This window comes from Henckelia pumila, unplaced genomic scaffold (genome assembly GCF_033568475.1).
Source record: "Henckelia pumila isolate YLH828 unplaced genomic scaffold, ASM3356847v2 CTG_80:::fragment_1, whole genome shotgun sequence".
In the NCBI taxonomy this organism is placed as follows: Eukaryota; Viridiplantae; Streptophyta; class Magnoliopsida; order Lamiales; family Gesneriaceae; genus Henckelia; species Henckelia pumila.
In genome coordinates, this window is record NW_027331883.1 from 1,446,555 (window position 1) to 1,473,203 (window position 26,649).

Below are 26,649 nucleotides of genomic sequence, written 5' to 3' on the forward strand. Positions count from 1 at the left end.
TAAAATTTATAACTAACGTATATACATTTATTATTTAAAAAAATTTAATTATTTTTATAAACTCAAATCCCATGAAATCTCATGAAATCCGACCAGTTTTATAAAAATTTCACTTAGTTAAATGAAATCTCATAAAAAATCAATCCCGTTTTGAAATCCCGTTTTGCCAAACACTAAAACGGTATTTTCAATTTCAAATCCAACCAAATCTAATGTAAATTCCTGATTCCAAACACAGTGAGAAAATAACAATAAAAAATAAATACTTTTCTTAATCAATTTTACCAAACACCAACTCAGAAACATCTACTACTTGATCTCAACAATGAATGATGTTCAATTTGATTAACTCCTTTGAAGAAATTGAGATGACATTTTAATACCCAGTTTATATTGTATGACAGTGAGAATGAATATTGTACCAAAAACCTCGAATTATTATTACAACTTGCAAAATTTGCAAGCTTATATTGCACAGTTATTGTGAGTGATCAATGGCAAAAAGAAAAGAAGATAAAAGTCAAAAATAATATAAATCTGAAACTTATCGCACAGTTATTGTATGATTCTTACACGACCGAGTACACTCAAGTACCCTGCTCTATGACAGCCTGCCCTATCTCGCGAGGTGTTTTTCTTCATCTCCACAAAATATAGAAGTTTATATAGCGTAGTATACATCTCCGGATTTCCTAAAGCTTTTGATTCGTGGTCTCCTCAATCTTCAAAAATCGCCCCGTTTTCAAAAACCCATGAAAAATCATATCCTCGAGTAAATCCTGGAGATGCTCTCAGGGACTTGGAACTCTTGAACAAGATTACAACAACGTACGTTTGTTCCTTGTACTTTTAGGCAGCAGGAGCATATTCTTGAATAACAGCTGCGAGTTTATCCCGGTCCTCTTGGGTTTTAGTTCTCATCAAGAATGTTCGTGCAATAACATTATCACTGTTGTCGCCATCAGTCTTTAATAAAAAAAGAAAGGAAAAGAGAGAGACCAACAATCAGAAAGTGCTCTGATTGCTCAAGCAGATAACCAATGATCTAAATAAATAACAATGTCAACCAAACCCTACAGATATCTCCTGCCTAGAATAATACTCGATACTTTATAGATCATAACATCTTGGAAAATTGTTTCGCTACATATCATAAGATAAATATTAATTCCACAACATTGTGGCAACAAGATTTGAGATCACAACCCTTGGGCATGAACAATAAGTGACAGCCCATTATATCACTCTTTCTCCAGATGGTGAAAGATCAAGCAACAGTTAGAAGCTTGATGACAATGCCAGAAGAGTTCAACAAAATTGACCAGTTCAAATTCACAACACCAAACTCAATCTATTTTACCTATCAAAAGACACCTCATTGCTATTGTAACTTTCTACGGTTATAATACACAAACATATACATGTTTCTCGAAATGATTACAATAGAGAGATTTAAAATAAAAAAGTCTAATCATCTAATGGTGCACCATGCATATCATCATTTACTTGGGATAAAAAAAATTATTCAGGATGAATATTACACTGGAACAAACAGTTATGAGTGACTCTGGGCTGCATGTAATCATAAGTTGAGTCATGGTAAGTGAGAACATATATTTTCAACCTAACCTCAGCCCAGCCCAGCCCTCATTCATACAGATCATAGATTGAATTCATACAGGTCATGTATCGCATAACAGAAAAGGAAATCAAAGTGGAACCGAAGTACAAACGATGTATGCAAATCTTGTTTACCAGTATGGTTCTAGCAACTAAGAATTCTATTAGTTTTAGTATGAAGAAACTGAAAAACCACAACCATTAGGTATAAAGAGAACGCATAGGATAGATCAGAAAAAATAAATAATTTTACAAAGTCGAGATGCATTACCGACGAATGAAATATAGCTACGACTGAATTCTTTTGCGTGTTTGTTTTGATGCCTTGATATAACAAAGCATTCAGCAAAACTTTCCCCACCTGCAATGATTGAAGGAAACACAGAAGAATGATAACATAAACTGATGTCACAGGTTGAGCAAAAAATAAAATCAAATAATTCGCAGGTACATCTGAACAACAAAATTGGAGAAACTAGCTTTCAATACTTTTTCCTCAAAAAATTGACACCATTCCTAGCTTAATGAAGTGTCCACGGTCCATCGATGTGAAAACGTTTCATGGAATATGGAAGGAAAATCCCCACAAAGTTTCTGGCATCCAAATAAAGCAGAGAATATACAAAGAATGGAAGGATAAAAGACAAGGTATTTACAATATAATATTGGGTTTTTTGAACTGTGGGATACAAAATATCTAAGAAATGAACATACATCATTTCGTATGACAATGGTTGGCTTTGATTCTTTGGTTCCCTTGGTAATACCATTCTTGCATTTGATGCTTAGTTGACCCATGCCTTTGTCTCTCCATGTATCTTTGTCTGCCGGATCAGTTGACTGCACAAAAGATAACCAAGGCAAGAAGCTCAAATGACATTCAATTATTGAGCATACAGTAACATCAACACTGTGGAATGCCCCCAAAATCATTGAAGTAAAATTCATGCAGTTGGAAAAATAAACACATCACCTAGCAAGCCACATTCTATCCAAAAAGAATAGAGTTTCATAAGAGAAAAGTAAAAGACAGCAACCAATCAAAAGCCTTTCCTTTATAGAGAAATGTGGTGCATGCATGTAAAGTGATACACATGCTCACTAAAAAGAATAATTAAATGTTGCATACTCCGCAATTAGCACAAAAAAAATTATTTAATATTTTTTATCACATCATAGAACACGAAGTCAGTATACAGAATCTTGAATCTTGGTATGATTAAATATGTTTGCATAAATGCACGAGGTATAGATACAGAAAACATGTGCGGAATCACAGTTTTACAGCTAGCAGTTTCGGAAAGGGCACAAAAGCTCAGAAGAATAGTTTGAATAGGCATTCTGGCACTGCCAACATCATAATTGGCTTCACTACAGCAACTGGCCAGCAAAAAAAGCAAAATACCGCAGATGCTGTAAGATTTGGGCCTTTATCTCTTATTGGCGTGTTTGTGGTGAACAATAGAAACTCTGTGCACTGTGCTTGGATTTGACCTCCTTGATACATGGTAGCTTGATGGTTTTATACCAAATTCAGTTACATAAAAGGAACAGTTAAGGCTCCAGATACCTCGAAAAAAGACCATGATTAATTCAATCAGAGCCCGTGATCAATAGAAATTTGCGGGAATTTTGATTTGGAATTCTTTCAAAATTCATTAGCTTTCTCGATCTCATGAATGGATGGATATAACCAAAATTAAACATAAAGTCTGATATTCATTTTGACATTATCTTGAGATTCTTATATGACATTAATCTATCACTTATTAATTTCCATTTTGGCCAAAATATTTAGTTGCACTTGGATTGAATGATCTGATTTGAGCAATAGATTTGGAGGAAACAATTTCAAAATTGCCGATGAGGGATACAAGATATGATATCCCCGTGAAAATTCAATAATTGATTCGCATACAACTAGCCGGAAGTTTCACAATTATCTCGCTTGGAAACCAATGAGTTAACTAAGTCAGTTCTTGCCTAAAGAATAAATCTTGAAAGTATCACAAGGTTACCACTACAGGATTGACCATTTAAAAAACAGTATAGACCAATATCAAAAAAACGTATTAGTTAAGAGCATTTCGAAGGACCAAGCAATAATTAGGAGTATAACTGCTTGAACATAATTACCTTCACATAAAGCTTGCATTTGACTTCATGTACAACATGAACCCCCTTTTCTTCACTCCTTTTCAGAGATGGACTGCTAGGCTGTTCGGCATCATCTTCAATAAAAGATATAAACAAGCAAAGAAGTACAGAGCTTAGACAATATTAGTCCAAGTCCTAAATTATACACTTCACTGACATCACGGTAGTATCCATGCGAAAAATGAAAAAAAAAATGTATGTGTAGTGCCAATAACCATAATATCCAGGGTCTATGTAAGGATGTCAACAAAACTCAGAACGATTACTAGATAAGTGTACATCGTCCTAAGCCACGACAATCTAGGAGCACGGCAATTTAAAAACATGAAGTCAGCCGTTCAAATTTAAAACTTTAAACTCTTACCACCATCTTTCTCATTGGAAACTTCATGATTAGCGGGAACTACATTCACATTTGCAGGAGCAGAAATCTGATTTCCTAGAAGACAAGAAGATATTCAGACGATCCATTAATTTTCAACTCAATGTTAAAATGATGAAGCATTTGATTGGATTGCAAAAATATCCTGATAGTTGATATTGCCCTGTAAACATAAAAATGTTGAAGTGACTTCAAAGGGTACAGAAAAGTATGGAGTGTGAATTGGAATATTCTGGAAAGGCCCCATTTTCTAGCTAATACACAGATGAAAACTATCGTTTTCATTTTATATGTGCTTCGATATCTGTTGGATAATGAATACTAAGATAACCTAATAGGGGCCACATGTTTCAAGGCTCGGATTTTTGGCTGGAGAGGGGTTAATCTCATTCTAAATTTAAATTCAAAGTCCGAATCATATTAAAAAGATAGAATACTTGCTTTAAACTGCTCATAACTTGACTTGTTAATTATTTTAAAATTTGTTTTAATTTAAATAAGATTTAACATAAAAAGCTAAGCCATTAGTTTTCCACGATGTCAATGAGAGATGGAAGTTTTAAATAGGCTTGGTCTTGGTTGTCAATTGCATGAATCAAGATCATCTTAACCTTGGAACCAACAAAATGTTCATCCCCATCCCCTTCCTTCACTATCATTGCACCTCACTGAACCAAGAAATGGTTTCTTTCCCCTATTGATATTTTTAAATATTTCTCAGTGACACAAATTTAATTGCTCAATAAATCATTATTCGCACATCAGACAGGCTACAACTTTCATTCCACAAAAAACACATCCTAGTCCGACCATATAATAATATAATACATAAGAAATCTGCTAAATCCTAATGCTAGCATGTGTTCCGCATGCATTCAAAGAGTAGCCAGTGAGAAATACATAAAAAATGTATTTTACTACTTAATGGAAAACAATATAGAACAGACACAGGAACCTCACAAGAAAACACTGCATAGATAAATATTCACGTTAGAAAAAGTTGCAGATCTACAGAGAACGTTCACTAGTGCAATACCTCCAAATGTAAAGGATGCATTATTATTAAAAAGCAATCCAGGGGTCCATGAAGTTCCAAATGTTGCAGTTCCAGCTGGAGGAAACCCAGGTTTGTCATTGCTTTTGTCAGCTTCCAAAGATGGTTTCACTTGAGTATCATTTGAATGCAGCTGGGATGAACTCTCTCCAAAGCTTGCAGTTGCAACTGGAGGAAACCCAGGTTTTGCTGAAAACAAATTGGTGATGTTTTTGTCATCTTCCAATGCTGGTTTCGTTTGAGTATCGTTTGATTGCAGCTTACCGGAATTCAGCCCAAAGCCCACATTAACAGTAGGGGAAAACCCAGGTTTTTCCAAAAACAAATTGTTACTGTTTATGCCAATTCCAAAGGTCGGTTTCATTTGAGCATCACCAAATGGTTGGTGGGAGGTCTCCCCCTTAGAGGCATTTATCTTGAGCCAGTTAACAACATCGTTAAATTTTTCCTGCAATTATAGGGATATGTAAAACCACTACTGGTACATTTAGAAAGAGACCTATTTCAATTCCGCAGAAGTTTCTGCATTGGGAGGGCAACCATACAATTGCTATAGAGAGCGCTGAGAGGTTTATATGAATACAGCAAAATTCCTTGTAAAAAAGTACTCTACTTTCTCTTCCTTCTGCGAATGTTCTCAAAACAACTCCTTTTATATTTTCTATTTTGTTTTTAAATTTCTAGCACAAGTTCATAGTTCTAATAAACATGTCGACAATAATGGTGCATAAACCCACATTTCAGGGTTCGTGCTCAGCTTCAAGACACAAGAAAGTAAGAAGACGTAGGAAATAACCAAAATGCTCTTAGCATGATTTAAGTAATCCTGAACTCCATCTTCCCAAAGCTCATCCGGGTGGCTTTGTAATTGAGCTTGTATCCAACTGCTCAATATAAGAATTACAGATGTTAGCGTGCACATATTAAGAGATTCAAAATGTGGAATTTCAGTGCTGTCACACTCAGAAATGTAAAACAGATCTCACCAAATAGCAAGTCAAATGTGTTCATTCGAGTCACAAAGTATACAGAAAAGAAAAACAGAAACTTGTGAACATCTTCAGCTCTTACATTTTAAAACTTATTTGCAACAACAATATATGTTTACGAGGCATTGCCAATTATCTCACAGTTCAAGGGGCAAAACCACTGGACCACTAATACAAGGTAAGAATCAAATCAGCTGATGGTTAGCAATCCAGACGTCATTTTTCATTCAGTCTAACAGAAAAATATCACAAACTCTAAGATAGCCATATCCTAATGCTACCGAAAATCTAGTAAAAATAGCTACCACTCTGGTATTATCTACTTGCCAGTTGCCAGAATGTTAAATTAGATAAAATCGCAACAAAGTAAAACCATCGTTATATCACTGATGGTTTGTTATTGGTTGCCAAGGTGAAGCAAAGATTGTGCCCAGTTCTAAAACAATTTCACCAAAATAACTTTAGCAAACTAAAATTAGGCACTAATGAGATGGAGGAATAATAGTTTAAAAAGTAAAACTTTATAATGACAGGAAGTAAGAACCTTGCAAATTGGGAATTTAGAGCTCTCACGTGCTGTCTCGAAGATTCAGCCCTCTTCGTATCCAACATCTGCCGCTGCTGGATTGACGATGGTTCAGTCTTCTGTGCATCAAACTGAGATCCCATTATCAATCTTTTGCTTTGCATCTGCAACGGATCATACATATACACCTCATTGAAATCTAACTACACAAAATTGCTAAAAACTCAATCAATTCGATAAACCTATCAAAACACTTACAGAAGAGTCGTTGGAACTGAAAAGAGGAGTAGAGTCGGAGATTGCAGAACGTTTCGTCCCTCTCATTGTTATTGGAATCGTAACCTCTTTCGAGTAATTGGAGGAGGAGTGAGCAACAAATTCCTCAAAGTTTTCTGCTTCGAATTCTGAAAAATTAGGGTTCTTTAATGTGCGTGCACAAGTAGGAGAAGTTTTTGTAGCGGGAGGGAAAGCACGTCTTACAGCCGTTGGATTCCGTGGGGGAACTGAGGTTTAATTTGAGCCGGTGGATTATATTGGATTCATTTGTAGGTGAACGACAACTCACATGGGCCATGAGCTGGATCCGTATGTGGGCCACTTCGTCTTATGGACCGGGCTCCATAAGTGTGAGTTATGGGCCCATCACATAGGAAGTGTTGATGTCCAATTATTTCCAAAAATGTTTTCTCAAACACAACTTGAATTATTTCCAACCAAGTATGTTATTTTAACACAACACTAACTTTAAAATAGTTCAATTTTTACATTAAATATAAAATTTATTTCCAATACATCAACTCTAAATTCTACACTAAAAAGAACATTTTAAATGTATTCTTTTTATGTTATTTACAACAAATAATTTACTCCACAAAATATTCATTAACACTTTAATTAAAATATCAATACATTATTTTATGGTTAATTGATTTCTATATTGAAACTGGTTAAAATAATTAATTAATTTAAATTACTAACTAATTTATTTTTGAAAGAGTAAAGTAAGAAATTTAAAAATTACATCACACGTACACACACATATATATACTTTTCATTGTTATTTAACATTTTTAACTATACTTTTCATTGTTATTTAACATTTTAGCTAATTAAAAGTTTATTATTCTAAGTAATTAATTGAGAAATTAAATATACAATTATAAAGCAATAATTAATTTAATTATTTATTAAATAAATAATAAAGCTAAATATGATTTTAGAAAACTGAATTAACTCTTGAATTAATCAGTGCTCTAGCAAAAGTTTTCATTTTAATTATTATGATTTTCGAAATCTGAATTGCCTCACAATTAAATATACTCTTGAATTGCCTCACAATAAAACAACAGCAACACCCAAACTCAAATGTCTCGGCCTATATAATATTTAACCATTCTCAGAACAGTTTTTTCCTTATGTTTCTCGACATGTGCATGTTATATGTTATGGCAGTTGCTTTTCATCTTAAACCTGGATTTATTCTGGATTTTATAAATGTAACCATTACAATATACAAGCGTCTGTTTGATAAATATTGTGGTATTAAACAAGAAGAAGAAGACTTACAAAAGCAAACTCTATGTATCACTCAATCCTCGTGCTATTTCAAGAAAACTTGGATTAATGCTCGAAGGCTTTGTTATCTTCATCCTAGAAATCAGGCTCGTCTGGTTTAAAAAGCTTTGGCATTCTCAAACTGGATTCACCAGGTTCGACGAAGCGAACTTTCTGCACGGTCCCTTTCTTGGTGTTTGCAGCAAATTTGGAGGCAAGTATGGTAGCCCCAAGTTGCTGTGCATTGCTGTCTATGTTGTTAGAGACACTGCTAATGTCATCTTCATCCAACAGTTCATCTTCTTCATCCGACCTTTGTATGTAGTACAAGCTTTCGTTTCGTGACAGCTCCTCTGCAAGTTTCCTTCTCCTAAACCTCCTCCATGCCGCTTGTATTATGCAAGATCCCCAAGTTCTCCATTGGTGAGAATAGAATCTAAATGCATGTTGTAACTTCTTGCTGTGGAGACGTTTGAACTGATTTGCGACGAATCTGAGGTCTTCTGCACGAAGTGCGAAGGCTTCTACTTCAGTAATTGATTTGACTGTCCGAGTAGAAGCTGGAAAGTTTGCGTTTGAAGCCGGAAGTAAAGCCCACGTTAGCAATTCTTCACCACAAAAATCTCCCGGTTTCAGGGTAATGGAATTGAAGAACCCCGAACGCCCGCCGTTGGTGGTGGAGCTCTCGAGCTTCCCACGAATTATGAAAAGCATCTCTTTAACTGGATCGCCTTCACGAACAATGTAGGTGTCTTTTGTGTTTAGAGATGAAACCAGGTGTTCACATATTGCATCTAAAAGTTGTTCGTCCATTTGTGAGAAAAAAGGGACCTAACAAGAAAGAAATCACCATTAAGGTTTATCATAGTGTAGCTTTTTTAGCAGCCACAAAATGGAATCATTGTCAAAAGCCAAGACTATGATCACTACAACCCCAAAAATATATAAGCCAGATTAAATCCCCCGGGCCACTACTGCAAGCATATTTTATCCCGTGACCTTATATTGTGAAGCACCGAGGGATTTCATAAATGCTATGGAGTATGATCAAACTTAAAGCAGAGTATAATTAAAAGAGAAAGGACTGAACTCACACGACGAACAAGGGCAAGACAAAGATGTTTCTGAATCTCTCGTCTTAGGTCTAATGGTAATGATCGGAGAATGACTTCTTCATCTGCTCCTCTTGTGGACAACCAATTATATTGAACAAACCGACGCACTTTAGCTTGCAATTCAGGAGGTAGTTGTCTGTGCCTCATCCATTCTTCAGTATCTCTTCTTTTGACTCTCCATTCTTCAAGTCTTGTTGTTGTGGATTGCAGATAGGTCTTCATACATAAAAATATTCGAGAAAGAACAATGAAAATTGTATCATAATGAAGTTGTGAAGCCACACAAAAGGGAATGCGCGCACTACAGGAACTTAGTACCTGCATGTTGCCTATGAGCAGTGAAAAGAGCACTAAGCCCATAAGGCATATTAGACTGCTGAACATTGTTTCAGCTACATGAGTGCTTGATTCCAGATTTTGACCATATGAACTGCAAAAGCAGCAATCAAAGATAAACTAATATCATGAAAAAGACATTGATTGGATTTCCATAAATTACTCAAAAAGAGATTGGTGGATGTGTTCTAGAAACTATTAATCATCGGTTAGCATTGTAGCTCTACATGCTGGAACAATAAAGCATGAAACTGTGTTTTAATATGTTTTTTGGATTCAATTTGTATAACAATGCTGCAACTGATCTCAGTTGTTAATATAGCAACGTAATATAACAAAAAACAGCAATTAATGAGATTTAACTATTTATTTAAAGACAGACCTTAGGCTTCTCAAACCCCACCAAAGACAGTAGAAGTATTTGTCGAAGAAATCTGCTGAAGCAACTTGATCATTTGAAGCATCAGCAAACATTCCATAATCAAAATCTGCTGCATTACTCTTGGCATTACACTTCTTGAAGACCTGAGTGAAGTTCAACCAAAGATCACGCTCTGGGCCTTCATCTGTACAATCAAGATAACTAATCGAACATGAGAAGTCCCCGTATTCCATACGACATTGCTGTTTCCAGCATGAAAAAGTTCGTTCAACAGACATCAAGTACCATACAGCTCCTATTACCTGCAGACAAGCAATACAATATTTGTTACAAACACCAGAAAATCTTGGGGCGGACCCAGTAGGGATGAACCTCGGTCGCCCTTCATTTAAAATATTGGGTTGGCCACTGAGTTCTTGCATAAGCAAAACTATTCAAGAAGTTACATGACTTGCTAACAAGTAGAGAGCGAGGTTGTAAGCTGCTCCTGACCAGGTAGTCTTTGCCACGACACCAGTGTTTTTTATTATCCGCCAATTCAACGGGAAAAGTACGATAAGTCTTGGGAGGTACTGAACGATGATGACTAAAGAGACTGCATGGTTAACATGAGCAGTGGTTTTCGATCGAGTTAATGGCATTATACCCCAAACTACAAGCTGTCAAATGAAAGAGCAGAAAACAAATGTCCTGTTAGCAAACAGAAGCCAAGAACACTTCAGAAAAATCATTAATCCACCTCCTAAGAAACAGTGTAGACCATCTTCTGCCAAGTAAAAAAGACGACAAAATGGTGAGAAGAGATGCATTTGGACTAAAAAGGTGTTTTTTTTTCCCGTAAGTTAACTATTTTACTTTTATCACATTACACAGTAATACCCTTTGTACTCCATAGATCAAGACTCTGCTTTTGTCCAAAAAGTTATCCAGTACAAGGCATGTTGCAAGAAACATCTTCAAAGATGAAAAAAAATATTCGATCCAAAATGACATCTTTGTAACGTAGCAATTATAAATGCATGTACCCATTGTCTAATATTAAAAAGACAGTTAAAACTTTGAAAAAGGAAAAAAAAAAAAAATTTACTTGGGGGAGTGGAAGAGCAGCGGCAAGATCAATAGCGAAATCGCCGGTCAGATAACGAACAGCGATCTGGTATGGATCCCTAACCAAATCCCCCCTCCCAAACACCCTCGAATTGGGGGCGATATAAGCTGTGCGGAATTTCATCACAATGTGTAGAGCAGAGAATAGATCGACCATGCAGCGCGTGAAGACAACGAACCCACCCAGAGCATAATCTGTGGACAGGCAATTATTAGAGAATCCGAGCAGGTAGAAGAAGAGGGGATCGATGAAAAGCGCGATGAGAGAGGTCAGAAGAAATATGTGGTTCCATTGATTGACGATTTCGCCGCTGGGATCTAGAATCCGGCGCCACGGTGCTTGGTGGCGGTGGCCTATAAGGGAGGTGGGATTGGGCAGGGGCACGAGACGGAGGTTGAGGTTGTTCATGGCGGCGGCGGCGGTGGAGGCAGATTTGTACGGCAGGGAGGAGAATGTGGAAAGCCATTGGAGAATTTTGAAGAGAGTGTGTGGTATGGCCGTTGAGTACGTTAGAACTAGAAGCGCGCCACAAATCAAGTGGAATTTGGAAATGAATTTTATTTTATTTTTTATTATTTCATTTTTTATAAAAAAAAAAATTATGATCTATATAATTATTTATTATAGCAACAAATTTGAGAAGGATGATAGGAAATAAAATGGTTTCTTCGTGCGAAAAATTCTATATTTTAGTTGAGAGTAACAACGAAAAATATCGAACTCGATATCTATGTTACAGTTTGATATATTTAATACTATTTGAACTAAAAAGTAATATTGAAGATAATTAATGAACAATCTACACATTGCATACTTTCAATTAATTTTGAGGCCTATAGGATATACATTTTTCTTGGAAATTATCACACTACGATCTATTCTATAGAGGTAGCTTACCTTATTTTAATGGGAAAATATGGTCTATGGTTCTTGATTTTTTTTTTTATGACGTGGGAACCCGCAACCACTACCTTTGATGCGCACTTGGTAAACTTCAGAACTAACGCAATAGCTTGCAAACTATGTTAATCAGGTAAACCACATTAGGCAAGTCACGTTAATCAGGTAAACCACACTAAACAAGTCTTGTGTCTATGTGACAGACTAGTCCAAAAAGGTTTTGGTAGGGATAATCGAATTTCTGACTTCTAGTCAAGAGTTCACCTACTCCACCAACTTGGATACCCCGTTAAGGGCCTATGGTTGTTGATTCTTTCTTGTTTGTTTGGCTCTCTTTATTATTATTATTTTTGTTGGGATAAACTTTTTAAACCTTTTACTTTTACTACCATGATTCAAATTATTGACAATATTATCATAATGGACTCAATTTTATTATTATTTTATTTCGTAGTGAAGGGCTCAACGTTTGGTAAGATGTATTATTTGAAAAAAATAATAATAATAAGATTAGCTCACACCAAAAAAATTAAATCAAAATAATAAAACAATTTTGATGAAATAAACTTATTTTGAGTTCCCCCCCACCCCTCTCCCCCTTTATATTGTAGAGTAGATCTAATTAAACTTGTGTAAGAAGACCATCAATCTCTTTTTTTAAAACATTCTTATGATCATTCATGTGAACATTAAGATAATGTTATAATGAAATATCAAGACGTACAATTTTAATTCATTTTAAGGGATCATCATAATTATGTCTATTGTCTAAGAATGGATGAAATGTGATAAAGGATACAATGGTCAATGAATGATCCCGAATTTTGTATTTTATTGTATCATGTCCAAAATTTAACGTGGGCCGATGTAGGCAATTTGTGAATTATTAATTTTCACATATTTCAAAATGATGAGTGTCTGATTTTTATTTATATTTTTTTAAAAGAAAGATTCCCAAGAAACAATTTGAGAAACAATCTCATGTGTTTCCTAAATAATTTTATTTTTATTTAATAAAATAGATTTTTCTGAGTAAATAAAATATATATTCCTATTTATGACTTATATTTTGAGGGTAGTAATAATAATAAATTAATAATTAAAACGCCGGCTTCAATGCAGTCCTCTCATTTCTTGAATTTTCCCCATTGTGTCATTTTCCTGCGATTAACTCAAGAAACTTTAAAATATTTTTTTTTTCAATGCGGGATTCACAACTGAGAAGATTCCCAGCTTTGTGTGCTTCCTCACCAGGAAGCTTCTTGGGAAGACTTTTCCTTTTTATGCAGTATATTATATATACAAACACTGGCAGAAGCCGTTCACATCTACTTTATAATTTTCTCGGACCCAATTGGATGAAAAGACCAACTCTGGGTTGCTCCTTTTCTTTTCAAGAATGTATTTTTATAATTTATCGCTTTGATCAATCATTGAATATTCCACCAGTTGGCTTATTCAAACTGGCCCATTTACCTGTTAATAACTAAAGCTACTGATGAGGTTCTTATATCTTGTTACTGTTGCGATTACTTTTCCCCTTTCAAGTCTTTAATCCCAGGTAAGATATCATATTTCCGAGCCCAACTTCTTTCAGAGCTGTGCAAATATCAGAATTTGGTCTCGGTTAGTTATCAGGGTAGGTGGGAGTTCCAAACCATTTGTAGTTTGACTTTGTGGATATTGCAAGAATTTTTTTCAGATCCTTGATCTGCTGTATGGTGTAATTTTTTCTTCCTTATGATCAGTTAGAAAAGTTGGATATTTCTTCAATTTTCTGTGACGTCATACAGAGCATGAATCAGATGCGTTTTTTGGATTGAAATTACAGTGATTATCAGATAGCATTTTTTTAGCATCATTGAACATATACGTGTGTGAAGATTGAATCTTGATTTCTGTTGGGAACCATTATTTGAGGAGCCTTTCAGTTTTCTTCATTGTTGTATTGCTCCACCAGAAGAAAATTCCATCTGAAGACAATAGCAGGTCTTTCCAGGAACTCAGGTGTAGAAAAATTTAGCATGGCTCACTTAACTTATTCTGATTCAATGTCCGAGGGCTCAATGCATGGTCAAAGTGTGCAATCTGTGCCTTTTAAAACCTCTACTGGGTCACTTAGGGTGTTATTGATGCATGGAAATTTGGATGTTTGGGTGAAGGAGGCCAAGAATCTTCCGAACATGGATTTATTTCACAAGAACCTAGGTGATATGTTTGGGAGATTATCTGGAAGGTTCATGAGCAAAGTTGAAGGAGCCATGCCCACTAAGATAACCAGTGACCCTTATGTTACGATTGCGATATCTAATGCTGTAGTTGGAAGGACTTTTGTGATTAGTAACTCTGAGAACCCTGTCTGGATGCAGCATTTTTATGTTCCAGTAGCACATTACGGAGCTGAAGTGCATTTTGTGGTCAAAGATAGTGATGTTGTAGGATCTCAGATAATTGGAGCTGTTGGAATCCCTGCAGAGCAGCTACTCTTAGGAGCAAGAATCGAGGGTACTTATCCGGTACTTGGGGCAAATGGGAAGCCTTGCAATCCAGGGGCTGTTCTGAGTCTATCGATACAGTATATACCAATGGAGAAGGTACCTCTTTACCACGGAGGAGTGGGATCAGATCTCTCATATCAAGGTGTGCCCGGTACTTATTTTCCAATTAGGAGAGGAGGAATGGTCACTTTGTATCAAGATGCTCATGCACATGATGCTACCCTTCCTAGTTTGTGGTTGGCTAATGGCAGGCTTTATCAACATGGGCATTGTTGGCATGATATTTATGATGCAATTCGCCAGGCTCGTCGCCTAGTTTATATCACAGGGTGGTCTGTTTACCACTTAGTTGAACTTGTGAGGGATGATCCTAACCTGAAAAACAGCACTTTGGGCCAGCTTTTGAAAGACAAGTCTCAAGAAGGCGTGAGAGTACTTCTCCTTGTATGGGATGATCCTACTTCTACGAGCATATTGGGCTATAAAACTGTAAGAACAGTTTAATACATCTTTTTTTTTTGGTATTGTTTGACTAAGTAGAGTTTCCGTACATGGACACCAAATACACTTATAGTATTCTGTATACCTGTTTGAACTTAAATATTGTTTGTTGTTGTTATAGACCCATGAATGGATTCCCTATTTCATCTGATTTTTTTTTTATATGTGCATAAATTATTCAAAATATTTATTAGGCCATCTGCTCTTGACATATATACTTGAAAGTTAACAGCTTGTAAATGGCGTAATATTTGTGAGTGCAATATACTAATAGCTGTAGGGACTTCACAGAGCTGCTGCATAAAAATTTATAACGTTTCATGAACATGATGTTGACTTTTAAAGCTTGTTTGCCAAGGTTTCTTGTCAAATTTTCAGTTCAAACCAAAATCACATCTTGGGTTTACTTAACCTCTGAGTAGAAGATGGATTTTTGATTGGCACGCATTGCTTTATTGACATTTAGGACGGTGTAATGAATACAAGCGATGAAGAAACACGTCGTTATTTCAAGAATTCATCTGTGCAAGTGCTGTTGTGTCCAAGATCAGCTGGAAAAGGAAGCTGGGCAAAAAAGCAGGTAAATTCAACTTCAAATTCTCTTTCCCTGAGAGAATAGACCTAATTAAAGAGTCCTTTCTGCAAAAGGCCCCTTGTTTCTTGTACTGATCATCTCAGTGCGAGTAATTCCGCTCTTGAATTTTATCGACGGCTTTATGCCCATTGTGTCATCATTTGTGAACGAGCATTTCATTTTATATACCTTCTTATGGAAGGGATCTGTAGTATCCATGTCTAATGAACTGCTGCCCGTGTCTTTTTAATGCATGCTAAAGTTAAATACAGTTGATAGATGAGACGAAGATTGGATATGTTGGATTTTGTTTTGGACATTTTCTGGAAAAGTAGCTTTTGAACAATGTATTGGGGCATGCATTTGATTTATGTTTGGTTTTGTTATCTGGAAAGAAACAATTTCATTGTGAATATTATTTCATGTAAGAATATGTTGAGCTGGCAATTATGTCATACATATATAATTGTTTACCACTATGTTTGAGGATTTTAAATGTTATTATGTCGTGTCAAAATTTAATGTATGATAAGAGAGTTATTTTTTGGAGTTCTGAAAAATTCAATTCAGAAAGGTGCCGACACAGGAAGATACGAAAATGGCTGAAAATGAGTTTTGCAGAAAGAAAATACAAATAAGAGTTTAGTGTTTTATTAATATTTGGGAGTGTAAAAGAGTTGGGAAAATGATTCGTTGCGTTCCCCGAGAGAGAAATTTTCTGAGGGCAGACCTCACTGCTTGAGCTTGGCCTGTAAATTTTTTCCCTTAGAATCAGAATGTGCAATGCCTTTGTTTTGCCTTTTGCCATCAGGAAACAGGAACAATATACACTCATCATCAAAAAAGTGTTATAGTGGATGCGGATGCTGGTAATTATAGGAGAAAGATCATGGCATTTGTTGGAGGCCTTGACCTATGCAAAGGAAGATATGATACGCAACAACACCCAATCTTTAGCACGTTGCAAACTGTTCACAAGGATGATTATCATAATCCCAATTTTGGGGTATTTTTATATTGAAGTTTTTTTAATCAGTTCTAATATGTGCCCTCTGCAGTTCCATATTATTACCATTGAATGCATTTTTTGTGACTAAATAGGGGCCTGCTGTTGGTTGTCCAAGAGAACCATGGCACGATTTGCACTGCAGAATTGATGGTCCAGCTGCATATGATGTATTACAAAACTTTAAGGAGCGTTGGAACATGGCCTCAAAACGTCACGGAATTCAAAAAATGAAAGCTTCACATGATGACTCCTTACTCCAGCTTGAAAGAATTCCAGACATATTGGGAATCGACGAGGCTTCCTGCCTGATTCAAAATGATCAAGAGACATGGCATACTCAGGTATGGCCTAAATGATGCCATTAAAGTTTTATTCTGCTTCTGGTACTGAATTTTGTCCGTGTTGCTGTAGATTTTTCGTTCAATCGACTCAAACTCTGTTGAAGGTTTTCCCAAGGATCCAAAAGAGGGTTCACAGAGGGTAACATAATCTCTGTTTTCCTTGTTCTCTTCCACCTTTTGGAACTGTCTTAGTTTTATGATTGCAGTGAATGAATTTTTCTTGCATGGAAACAGAACTTGGTATGCGGGAAGAATGTACTGATAGACATGAGCATACACACAGCTTATGTAAAAGCAATACGTGCAGCACAACATTTCATATACATCGAGAATCAGTACTTCCTTGGATCATCTTTCAATTGGTCTAATTATAAGGACCTAGGTGAGGAACTCAAATCCATCCAATTACAAGGCATACATTGATACCCCTTAAAGTAGGGCATAATATGGAAACCTTCCTTCTTGTTTGAAGTGCCACGATAATATATGTTCTTCACAAGCTTTTCTCAAACAATCTACTTCCATTAGTTATCTTTGAGCTCTCTAAGGTTGGGCATAATTTTGGAAATCACATCGTCATTGAGCTGAACTCGCGGTAGCTAATGTAATTTTACTCTTTGCAATAATAGGTCGAATGACCCAAACCAAAAGACTGACATAGAGATTGTCATATAAAATGTAGAATATCTGATGTTTTGTGGCGTGCTTAAGGGTGAAAGTTTCCTGTTTGTCCTCTTTCATTAGTATGAACGACAGCTAAAGGAAAGTGCTTTGTAATTCAGGTGCGAATAATTTAATTCCTATGGAAATTGCTCTCAAGATTGCTAACAAAATTAGAGCAAGGGAGAGATTTTCTGTGTACATTGTTGTTCCGATGTGGCCAGAAGGAGTTCCCACCAGTACTCCAACTCAACGGATTCTTTTTTGGCAGGTATATCACGACTCAGGGTCCTGCCAACAATGGTTAAATACTTTACATGCTCCAGAATAAGCTGAAAATCAGGGAATATCTGCTCAAAAATAACATTAATGGCGTACACATTAATCTTGTTTGGGTTAGAAAATAAATGGTCTGAAACAAGCACTGAAACCAACTTAAGCAAATGACTTTGACATCATGTTAAAGGCTATACTTTTCAAAAGTTTTGGCTTATGTGAGATATGGCAACAAATGTTAGTAGTTTAATATATATTGTTGAGAAATTTCACGTGTATGCAGTATAATACGATGCAAATGATGTATGAAACCATCTACAAAGCTTTACAAGAGACGGGGCTTGACAGAGATTATGAACCCCAAGATTATTTAAATTTCTTTTGCCTCGGCAATCGTGAAGCAGGAAACAGTGGAAGCGTCGTGGATACAAAAGCATCTTCAAATTCTCCGCAAGTACATTTTCTTGATCACTAACTAGCTACAATGCTGCTTCATCAAATTCTTGCTTCTAGCCTGTTGAAACTGACTTCTAAATCTCCTGTATCACTCTTTTTGAAGGCACTCACTCGGAAAAACAGACGTTTTATGATCTACGTCCACTCAAAGGGAATGATAGTTGACGATGAGTATGTGATAATTGGTTCTGCTAACATCAATCAACGATCTTTAGAAGGCACGAGGGATAGTGAAATTGCAATGGGTGCATACCAGCCAAATTATACATGGGCAAGACATCTCGCTAATCCTCGCGGACAGGTGAACCCTATGAACTTACAAGAAACAACACATATCTTGAAACTTTACTTGCTGGCTCAACTAGTAACTAGGCTAATAAATGGTAGTTGATCATCAGCTTTCTTGAGAAAGTCACTCGAAAAGTCTAATCTTTTTCCTACAGATTTATGGATATCGGATGTCGCTCTGGGCTGAACACACAGGTACGTTGGAGCCATGCTTTGAGCAACCACAGAGCTTGGAATGTGCTCGACGTGTAAGATGGATGGGTGAACATAACTGGAAACAATTTGCAGCTGATGAAATTAGTGATATGAGAGGACATCTGCTGAAATATCCAGTTGAGGTTGATAGAATGGGGAAAGTTAAGCCTCTTCCAGGCTCTGAAACATTCCCCGATATGGGTGGCAAGATAATTGGGACTTTCACCGGAATTCAAGAAAATCTTACGATTTGACCAATCAACAGCTGGTGAGGATGACCAAGATTTTGTTTTCTAAATTATAAAAGATGTTGAGTAAATTTTAATCATTTTTATCAATCCCCTCCCCGATTTTTCATGTTTGATATATTGATATTTAGTCCAAACAAGATGAGAGTGAGTTGCTCGCAACAATAATTCGATTGGTTCTTTTTGCTTCACTATAATCTGTAATATTTATTGTTCATGCATGAACAATGAATTGGAGACAAGCTTGAACGTAGTGTGGGTTGAATAATCACTCGAATGCTGGTCAATTGTAGGATCCCAAGATGTTTATCATTCTTGCAGTGATTAATTTCTCACTTAGCTTTAGCCCTTTAAGTACAACACCATGATTAAATCAAAGTACTCTTTAATTATTATTGAAGATACATATGCATCAACATTGTTGTATCCCCCAAGAATCAAAGAACAAATGATCAATCGTTCGATTTATCAGTTTCAAATCTCTCCTCCAATATTTTCACTCCCATGTACCTGCAACAAATACAACCACCAACAAAATTTATCAAGAAATACTCGGAAGTTCCACACAAAACAAGCTCTGATCATACAATTACCTCCCCAGCATCATAACAGTGGCCTGAGGATTTGTTCCGGGTGAATAGTTAAACGTCGATCCATCGATAACACGTAGAGCATCCACTCCAAGAACCCTGTACTCCGAATCCACCACCCTTCCAACCTGACATCCCCCATGATAATGCCATATAGTCATCACTGTGTCCTTACAGAACTGCTCCAATGATGTCGAAACGTTGGTATGTTTCGGCAGCATGTTAACGGGTGCATTGGCTGTCATGTTAAGGAGTGTCGGAAGGGAAAGAGAGTTGTATCGGAACTGGGAAAATGCCTTGGATTCAATCACTGTTTCGATGACTTTTAGGCCATCCACACATCTTTGGAGGTCACGAGGATGTTTGAAGTAATTGAATGTGACGATTGGATTGTCATTTGGGTTATTGTTTCTGAGTTCTAAATGTCCTGTGGAGATGGGGCCCATGATCTTTTCGAGGATGAACCCGCCCCTGAAGACGACGGGATCGAGGGCTTCCATGGCAGCGATGGCTCGGGCTAAAGCTACTGAGTTTCTTTGCTTTGGGGGAACTGTGGAGAGCTGCCCAATCTGAATTATTTTGTTCACTTGCACTTGTTAATTGACAACAGGCCATATTTTAAACAAACTATAGCATTTATCACAAGCATTTGACAATGAGTCAAGTTCATTTCATCTATTGCACTTTCATTATAACAACTAAAAAACAACTAGTTGAAAATTTTAAAGAAACAAAACACTAAAAAAAAAATTAATGAAAGATTGTTGTACCTTAGGAGAAAACATCCCGTAGCCGCCGCCACCGGCAAAGTTTTCTCCGCTGGCGGCTTCGACGTAGCTCCCGAACGGCGTGATCCCGACCACCTGAATAAGGGAGACCTCGACCGGATTAGGCGAAGGCACGAATATTGCGTTCATTGGGTTGTCCGACATGCCTTGGCCTACCAAAGGCTGGTCCAACACCAATGTGATGTTATGGGCCCTGAGATGATCTACTGGGCCTATCCCACTAAGCATCAATAGTTGTGGGCTTCCTAGAGCCCCACTTGATAATATAATCTCGTTTTTAGGCCCATCTTTTAAGTATGCTCTGTGTGCATTTCCTGAAGCGTCTCTGAACACCACTCCATGTGCTATGGGCCTCGCTTTCCCTGTCAAAATTGCAAGAGATTCCCGTTCAATTTCTGTCCCGTTTTCTTTCGTGCTCATATTCATTTCCCAATATTGCACGAAAAATGTTATATATATTGGGATAATTTTGTAACTAAAAAACGTGTTTACCAGTGTACATGTAACATAACTGATATGATATACGCAACTTGAAAATTCTCATTCAAGCATACATCAAAAGCTCGTTTGGATATAAAAGTTATTGGCTTAAAAAAACACTTAAATACGTCTAATTTTTTAAAGTGCTTTTATTAAAAAACGCAGAAGCAATTTTAATGTTTGGATAAATGTTAAAAACATGATTTTTAAAATTAAAACATAAGCAAAAACAAAAAAACCAAAATTTCTTGCTTTTAAAAAAACAGCTTAAGTAATTGTTTTTAAAAAACGCTATTACAACCAAACACATTACTTTTTAAAAAATAAGTGTTTTTTTCTAAATTATCTACTATTTTTAAACTTTAAGAATAATTATATAATTTTAAATACAATATATAATACGATGTTTAAACTTTCGTGTCAGGAATTATTAACAGATGGAGTGAGCTATATATATGTAATATACCTTTGGTTCTGAACAAGATTTTGTGAACAGAAGCATGCAGCAGCACAGTGAGTCCAGTGGGGTTAGCGTACTTGAGAAGATCAGCGGCGGTGTGGCGGCGGCCTTGGGAATCAAAAATGGTGCCGCCGATTTTAGTCCCGACAACGTGATCGTACGTAAACCCGTTGTAAGGGTTCACTCCGGCCTCCAAAAGGCCGTCCCTGACCGCCGACTGCCACTGCTTCATCGTCGGCTCAAACGCCACCACCTCCTCCACCCAAGCATAAGACTCGTTCACCAGAGCGCCGTCCCATCCGGCGTCGCGGACGTAATCCGTGGCGGCGCGTGTGTAGAACCCCGCGTTCAGGCAGCTTCCTCCGCCCAGCACGCGCGCACGCGCGTTGATGACGCCGTCCTCGGAAATGAAGCGTTGGGAAGGGGAGGAAGGGGAGGGGTCGGAGAGGGCTCGGCCGAAGGCCGAGAGGCTGGTGATGTTTGGGTTCCCGTAAGGTGAGCCGCCGCGTTCGAGGAGGAGCACGGTCGCGTTGTGGGAGAGTGTGGCGGCGAGTGGGCAGCCGGCTGTGCCTCCGCCGATTATGATGTAGTCGTAGTAAGAGACCGCTGGAGCTGAGATTCCTTCTTGAATAAATCTGTAACTGGGTCCCACTAATTCACATTTTGGTAATATTAGTTTATTATTTAATATTTTGACCAGACATGAAATTTACAATGCATAAAAGAGAATCAACAATATTTGGATAAATTTTTAAATATATAAACAAAAAACCACATGAAATTCGAGTGTTTTAAGAATAAGAAGCAAAAAACAACTGCATGCATTTTTATGCAACAAATGTTTCAAGCAGGTATATATAATATATATTACATACCTTCTTCAGATGAGCATAAGCCATGGAAGAGAACAATCCCAGCAAATGCAAAACACAGTAATCTCTTCTCGAGAAATCCCATGAATATACTCAGCTTTTGATTCTTAAATTCGAAACCTAAGTTGAAAAAAGAAAGAAAGAAAAAAATTCTCAATTCCCAACGTAATTCCTTTGTAAAAGGTATGTTGATTTGTGCTCAGTTACATCTTTGTATATATAGATACAATGAGTTTCTTGAAGGTGGCAACGAATTAGATGGCTAGAAACTTTGAGGGCAAAAAGATTATTTGAAGATAGGATTCGGACAAGCGAGGCTATAATGTAGAACCAACTTCAAGAAAATGTACAATTTGTGAAACCAAAGACCTTAGCTTTTCAACTAACCATCATTAATGACCCTTTTTGTCGTCTAATTATAACAATTTTAATTTTTTTTTGGTGTTCTTGGAAATCTACGCCATTTTTTGCGCGGTACTACTAATCATTAGATAATATTTGACAATGCTTCTAAAAAATATTTTTGAGTTTTTCCTTTAAAATATTTGGAAGAAAAGTCCAAAAATGTTTCCTATATTTTTTTTAGAAGCATTTTCAAACACTATCTTAATATTTTTCTAATTTACCAAACAGTCACACAATATATTTGAGATGCCGAATTAAAATTCTTAAATTTAATTTCACGAGAACGTTCAGATAATTGAAGAAACTGGATATACCAACCCATGGGGTTGAAAACTAGATACAATGGCTAAAGCTTGAGAAAAAACAAATGGAGGAGCTGTAACCCAAGCCATCATCCCAAACAAAATAACACATCATATATAGAAAGCAAAATAAGTAAATTTATCCACACGTTAGCTTGCCTCAAGGTGGCCTTAGTCATTCCAGCCATCTCCGTTCCGGCATCAGAATGACGAAAACAACCATGAGCTTTAATTCCCTTTTCCGCTTAGTATGTCGCCTTAATTAGTCTCAACACATCTCATTCAACAACGCATGGAATATCTCGGTTTCCAAATCCAAAGCCACTTCTGTATTTTCTTGATCCAATGTTTTCCAAGTCCCATCTTTCTCCATGTCATTGATGTAAGATTGCCTATTTGCCTTCACCTCCCCCCATCCAAGAAATGGCTCATGGGGATGGTTTTGTCCATTGATCCAAACTTCAACTTCCTCCAACAGTACTTCTTCATCAACTGACGATCCGCCTCGTTTAACACGTTCATTTGTTATTCGTTCTCTGAAGAAATCAAAAACCAGACTTTCCACCTTTACTTTGGGGCCATAGGATGGGTGATTGTGCTTGAATTGATGAAGTAATTCCATGGCCTTGTTATCGTTTTCATCTTCATCTTCTTTTTGCACTATCTCTGAGGTGGATTTATCGTTGTTTGATTCGTAAGGACGTTCCTGAGGCCATTCAGCCGATTCTTTATCAGATTCTGGCTGCAAAGCAAATCTTTCAGTTAAGTTCAATGGTTCAAGCTCAGCAAGAGACTCAAACCGCTGAATCTTCTTCATGAGTTTCTTCTTGGTTTCTGTAGATATATATGAAACAAAAAGTTTTCTCATTAGAACCTACAGCTTTATCTAATATAATATAAGATGTCCACCAATAGTTCTACACCTAATTATCATCCATGAGTAGTGATTAAAACGCGTAACAAGCTAATGTAATTAAGGTAGCTAGCTAGGGAGAATATATAATATGCATTCACCTTCTACATGAGCGACTCTATGCCCGTAAGGGGACGAAACCTCATCATCTTCATCATCAAATGGGCAGTCCAGCACAGACACTGGACTCAACTGTTCCTTCTCTTCGGTTGACCATAGTTTCTCCTGTTATTTATCATTTCAATCAAATATATATATATACATCACGAGCGAAAAAAACTTTGCCATAAAAAAAAAAGAAAAAAAAGATTGGCTTAATTTTTTCAAAAGTTAAATGCATAAACGTCGGATCAAGAATTTAGTAGATTGACGTAATTAATTTTGTGACAATCAATACTGAATTTAGATCACATAATTAGTCGATTGTCTTCTTGGTTTCAGACTCTGACTCTACACCTAACTCAGACATTCGCTGAGAGGTACGTATATATATATATAACTTTTGCCTGAAATCAATGCATGCCCATGTGATTTGACCATGGATTAATTAAAGATTGTGTAGGCTTGGACCACATGCATGCATGCATAAGAATTAAAGATTATTGTAAGAAGTGGGGTTCTTTCTATAAATTCAGATATCTCACTCATCAAATGACTCATTTATTAGCCCAACACCATTGCCTGTCAATGGTCTAAGATATCTTGTACGCCAGATAAAAAATTTCAACTTGCTCTGTGTGTATGATTGATTGTTAAGATATTATTCTAGTTTGTCAGATGGGCTAGCTGTCAATACGGCCCAAATGTGGACCCAAACCCGCCGGGCCCAAAACCAATATTATTAGACGTTTAATGTCAACCCGGTCCTACCCGACCCGATCGGTCTTTTTAACTAATTAATTAGCTATTGCATCTATAGGCTACTACAAATCAACATTTTTACACTTTAGCTAATATAGGGATAGCTAATTATAATACCAGGAAATCCAATCGTGTTTACGTCGAGCTTTTTACTCTAACAAAATATACTTATGATCAAGACATGATATAATCATAAATTAGTCTTATGAAAATTTATCGATCATTCAATTGTTTCCAAAAAAAAAAAATTATTTAGAGAAATGCAATATCCTATGAATAACATCATGTTATCGCAATTCCTTGATTTATCTGTTACTGTTTGACAAACATACACGACCAAAATTATATATTTCGAATGATGAAAATGAGGTTACCTTTGAGTCGGTGATACTCCCACTCCCATCACTACTGGTGGTAGCTGAGCCACCCCAAACATGACTCTGTGGTACATCCATTGTCTCGCCATTACTGGCTTTTTTCTTGTCCTCTAATGGCACCTCTACGACGACGTTTTCCCCCACCGGATCCACCTCGGTAAATTTCGGGTTACCGCTGGAACATTCCTCGGCCGCAGCGGGTACAGTGTCGGTCCCCGGCCAGCAGTCATCGGAGCCATCTGTGGTGGAGATTTCGGAGCGATCCGACGACACCGGATCCTCCTTGAGCAACTCGTCGAACGATTTCAACCGTTGGATCTCCTTTTCGTTCGGCTTTTTCCTCCTCCAGAAAGTACTAGCGCTCTTGTTGATGATCTTCTTGGAAATGCTCCGCGCCAGCATCGACTTCTTCGGTTTCTCCGCCTCCGGCAATCTCCCGGCGGCGAAGGGGAGGCGCTTCACGGCGGCGATGACGTACTGAAACGCCGTGAGAGCGGATTTAGAGGGGCTTTTCAGCAGGTCTGGTTGGTTCTGCTGCTGGTTTTTCATGAGCTCGATATCGAGAAGGTATCGTACGGTGGTGCAGCATTGTCTTCTGGGGAAGGAAGCGAAGCCGTTGGATGAGCAAGAACTCATATCATCCAATAAGTAATCTTTCAACGACAAGGGTCTGGCTCTAACATTCACAATTTCGGAACCCATGAAAACAAAACAAAAAAAAGTGTGTTCTTTCTTGTTCGTTCCCTCGGACGAAAATTTCTATTTAGAACGAAGCAAAAAAGAGAGAAATCAAAGTTGTTCGATAAAAGCTGCTACCCACACAGAAATCAGAATGCATTTATTGCTAGCCGATTTTCAAATCTCATGAAAAAATCTTTCGACATCTGCAAAGAAACAGCTGCAGCCATATATATAGCAGGAGCCAGCATAAATGCAAATCAACAAGAAAGATGCAAATGATGCTCTTTTTAAAAGGCTAGAAAATAATAGAAATGAATGAAGGAAGAGCTATGAAAGTGAGAGGCATTCTTCTTCTTTATGGTGAAGATCTCTAGGTAATTCATTTATTTATATATTATTATTTATCATAAAAAACAAATCAATTTTCAAGCAAAACCCATTAAATTGCTGCGTGCGATCGTGTGTAGGTGAGAGAATTGATATATAGTGGAGTGGGTTTTGTTTTTCAAGGCGTAGATGGAGCAGAAGAAAGAATTAAGTAGGAGCTTGCATGGTTGGGGTTTAATTTTGTTTGAATTCGGGTCAGTGTTATATTATTATAATATATTTACCAATCTTTTTTTATTATATAAATTATTATAGTAATATTAAACATGCAGTGATCGTAAATCTATGGGGTTGGATTCGGCAGAGACCTCAAGTTAACTTAACGGGGGTTCTCGTATATTGTTATTTTATGATAATGATTAAT

General features: G+C 36.9%; 5 protein-coding genes across 5 annotated transcripts; 1 reads left to right on the forward strand and 4 right to left on the reverse strand.

Moving 5' to 3' along the window:
* Positions 1-511: 511 nt before the first annotated feature.
* Positions 512-7,218, reverse strand: LOC140873627 (uncharacterized). The gene is made up of 10 exons (XM_073276814.1): positions 6,987-7,218; positions 6,747-6,892; positions 6,010-6,097; positions 5,478-5,661; positions 5,196-5,402; positions 4,142-4,216; positions 3,757-3,851; positions 2,335-2,460; positions 1,892-1,981; positions 512-966 (listed from the first exon to the last, which is right to left on the reverse strand). The coding sequence occupies exons 1-10, from the start codon at positions 7,050-7,052 to the stop codon at positions 850-852; spliced, it is 1,194 nt and encodes a 397-aa protein (XP_073132915.1). The 5' UTR covers positions 7,053-7,218; the 3' UTR covers positions 512-849.
* A 1,038-nt stretch (positions 7,219-8,256) lies between these two features.
* Positions 8,257-11,695, reverse strand: LOC140873723 (probable cyclic nucleotide-gated ion channel 16). The gene is made up of 6 exons (XM_073276951.1): positions 11,203-11,695; positions 10,562-10,774; positions 10,116-10,417; positions 9,716-9,827; positions 9,377-9,613; positions 8,257-9,113 (listed from the first exon to the last, which is right to left on the reverse strand). The coding sequence occupies exons 1-6, from the start codon at positions 11,629-11,631 to the stop codon at positions 8,379-8,381; spliced, it is 2,028 nt and encodes a 675-aa protein (XP_073133052.1). The 5' UTR covers positions 11,632-11,695; the 3' UTR covers positions 8,257-8,378.
* A 1,635-nt stretch (positions 11,696-13,330) lies between these two features.
* On the forward strand, positions 13,331-19,360 carry LOC140873735 (phospholipase D beta 1-like). The gene is made up of 10 exons (XM_073276969.1): positions 13,331-15,110; positions 15,589-15,702; positions 16,508-16,702; positions 16,798-17,046; positions 17,117-17,185; positions 17,281-17,428; positions 17,829-17,977; positions 18,266-18,436; positions 18,542-18,739; positions 18,882-19,360. Exons 1-10 carry the CDS (start codon positions 14,148-14,150, stop codon positions 19,173-19,175), a joined length of 2,550 nt encoding a protein of 849 aa, XP_073133070.1. The 5' UTR covers positions 13,331-14,147; the 3' UTR covers positions 19,176-19,360.
* A 195-nt stretch (positions 19,361-19,555) lies between these two features.
* Positions 19,556-21,844, reverse strand: LOC140873736 (protein HOTHEAD-like). The gene is made up of 4 exons (XM_073276970.1): positions 21,494-21,844; positions 20,530-20,909; positions 19,763-20,328; positions 19,556-19,679 (listed from the first exon to the last, which is right to left on the reverse strand). The coding sequence occupies exons 1-4, from the start codon at positions 21,717-21,719 to the stop codon at positions 19,622-19,624; spliced, it is 1,230 nt and encodes a 409-aa protein (XP_073133071.1). The 5' UTR covers positions 21,720-21,844; the 3' UTR covers positions 19,556-19,621.
* Positions 21,845-23,334: 1,490 nt separating this feature from the next.
* Positions 23,335-26,375, reverse strand: LOC140873700 (uncharacterized). The gene is made up of 3 exons (XM_073276918.1): positions 25,215-26,375; positions 24,081-24,204; positions 23,335-23,900 (listed from the first exon to the last, which is right to left on the reverse strand). Exons 1-3 carry the CDS (start codon positions 25,917-25,919, stop codon positions 23,335-23,337), a joined length of 1,395 nt encoding a protein of 464 aa, XP_073133019.1. The 5' UTR covers positions 25,920-26,375.
* Positions 26,376-26,649: the final 274 nt, after the last annotated feature.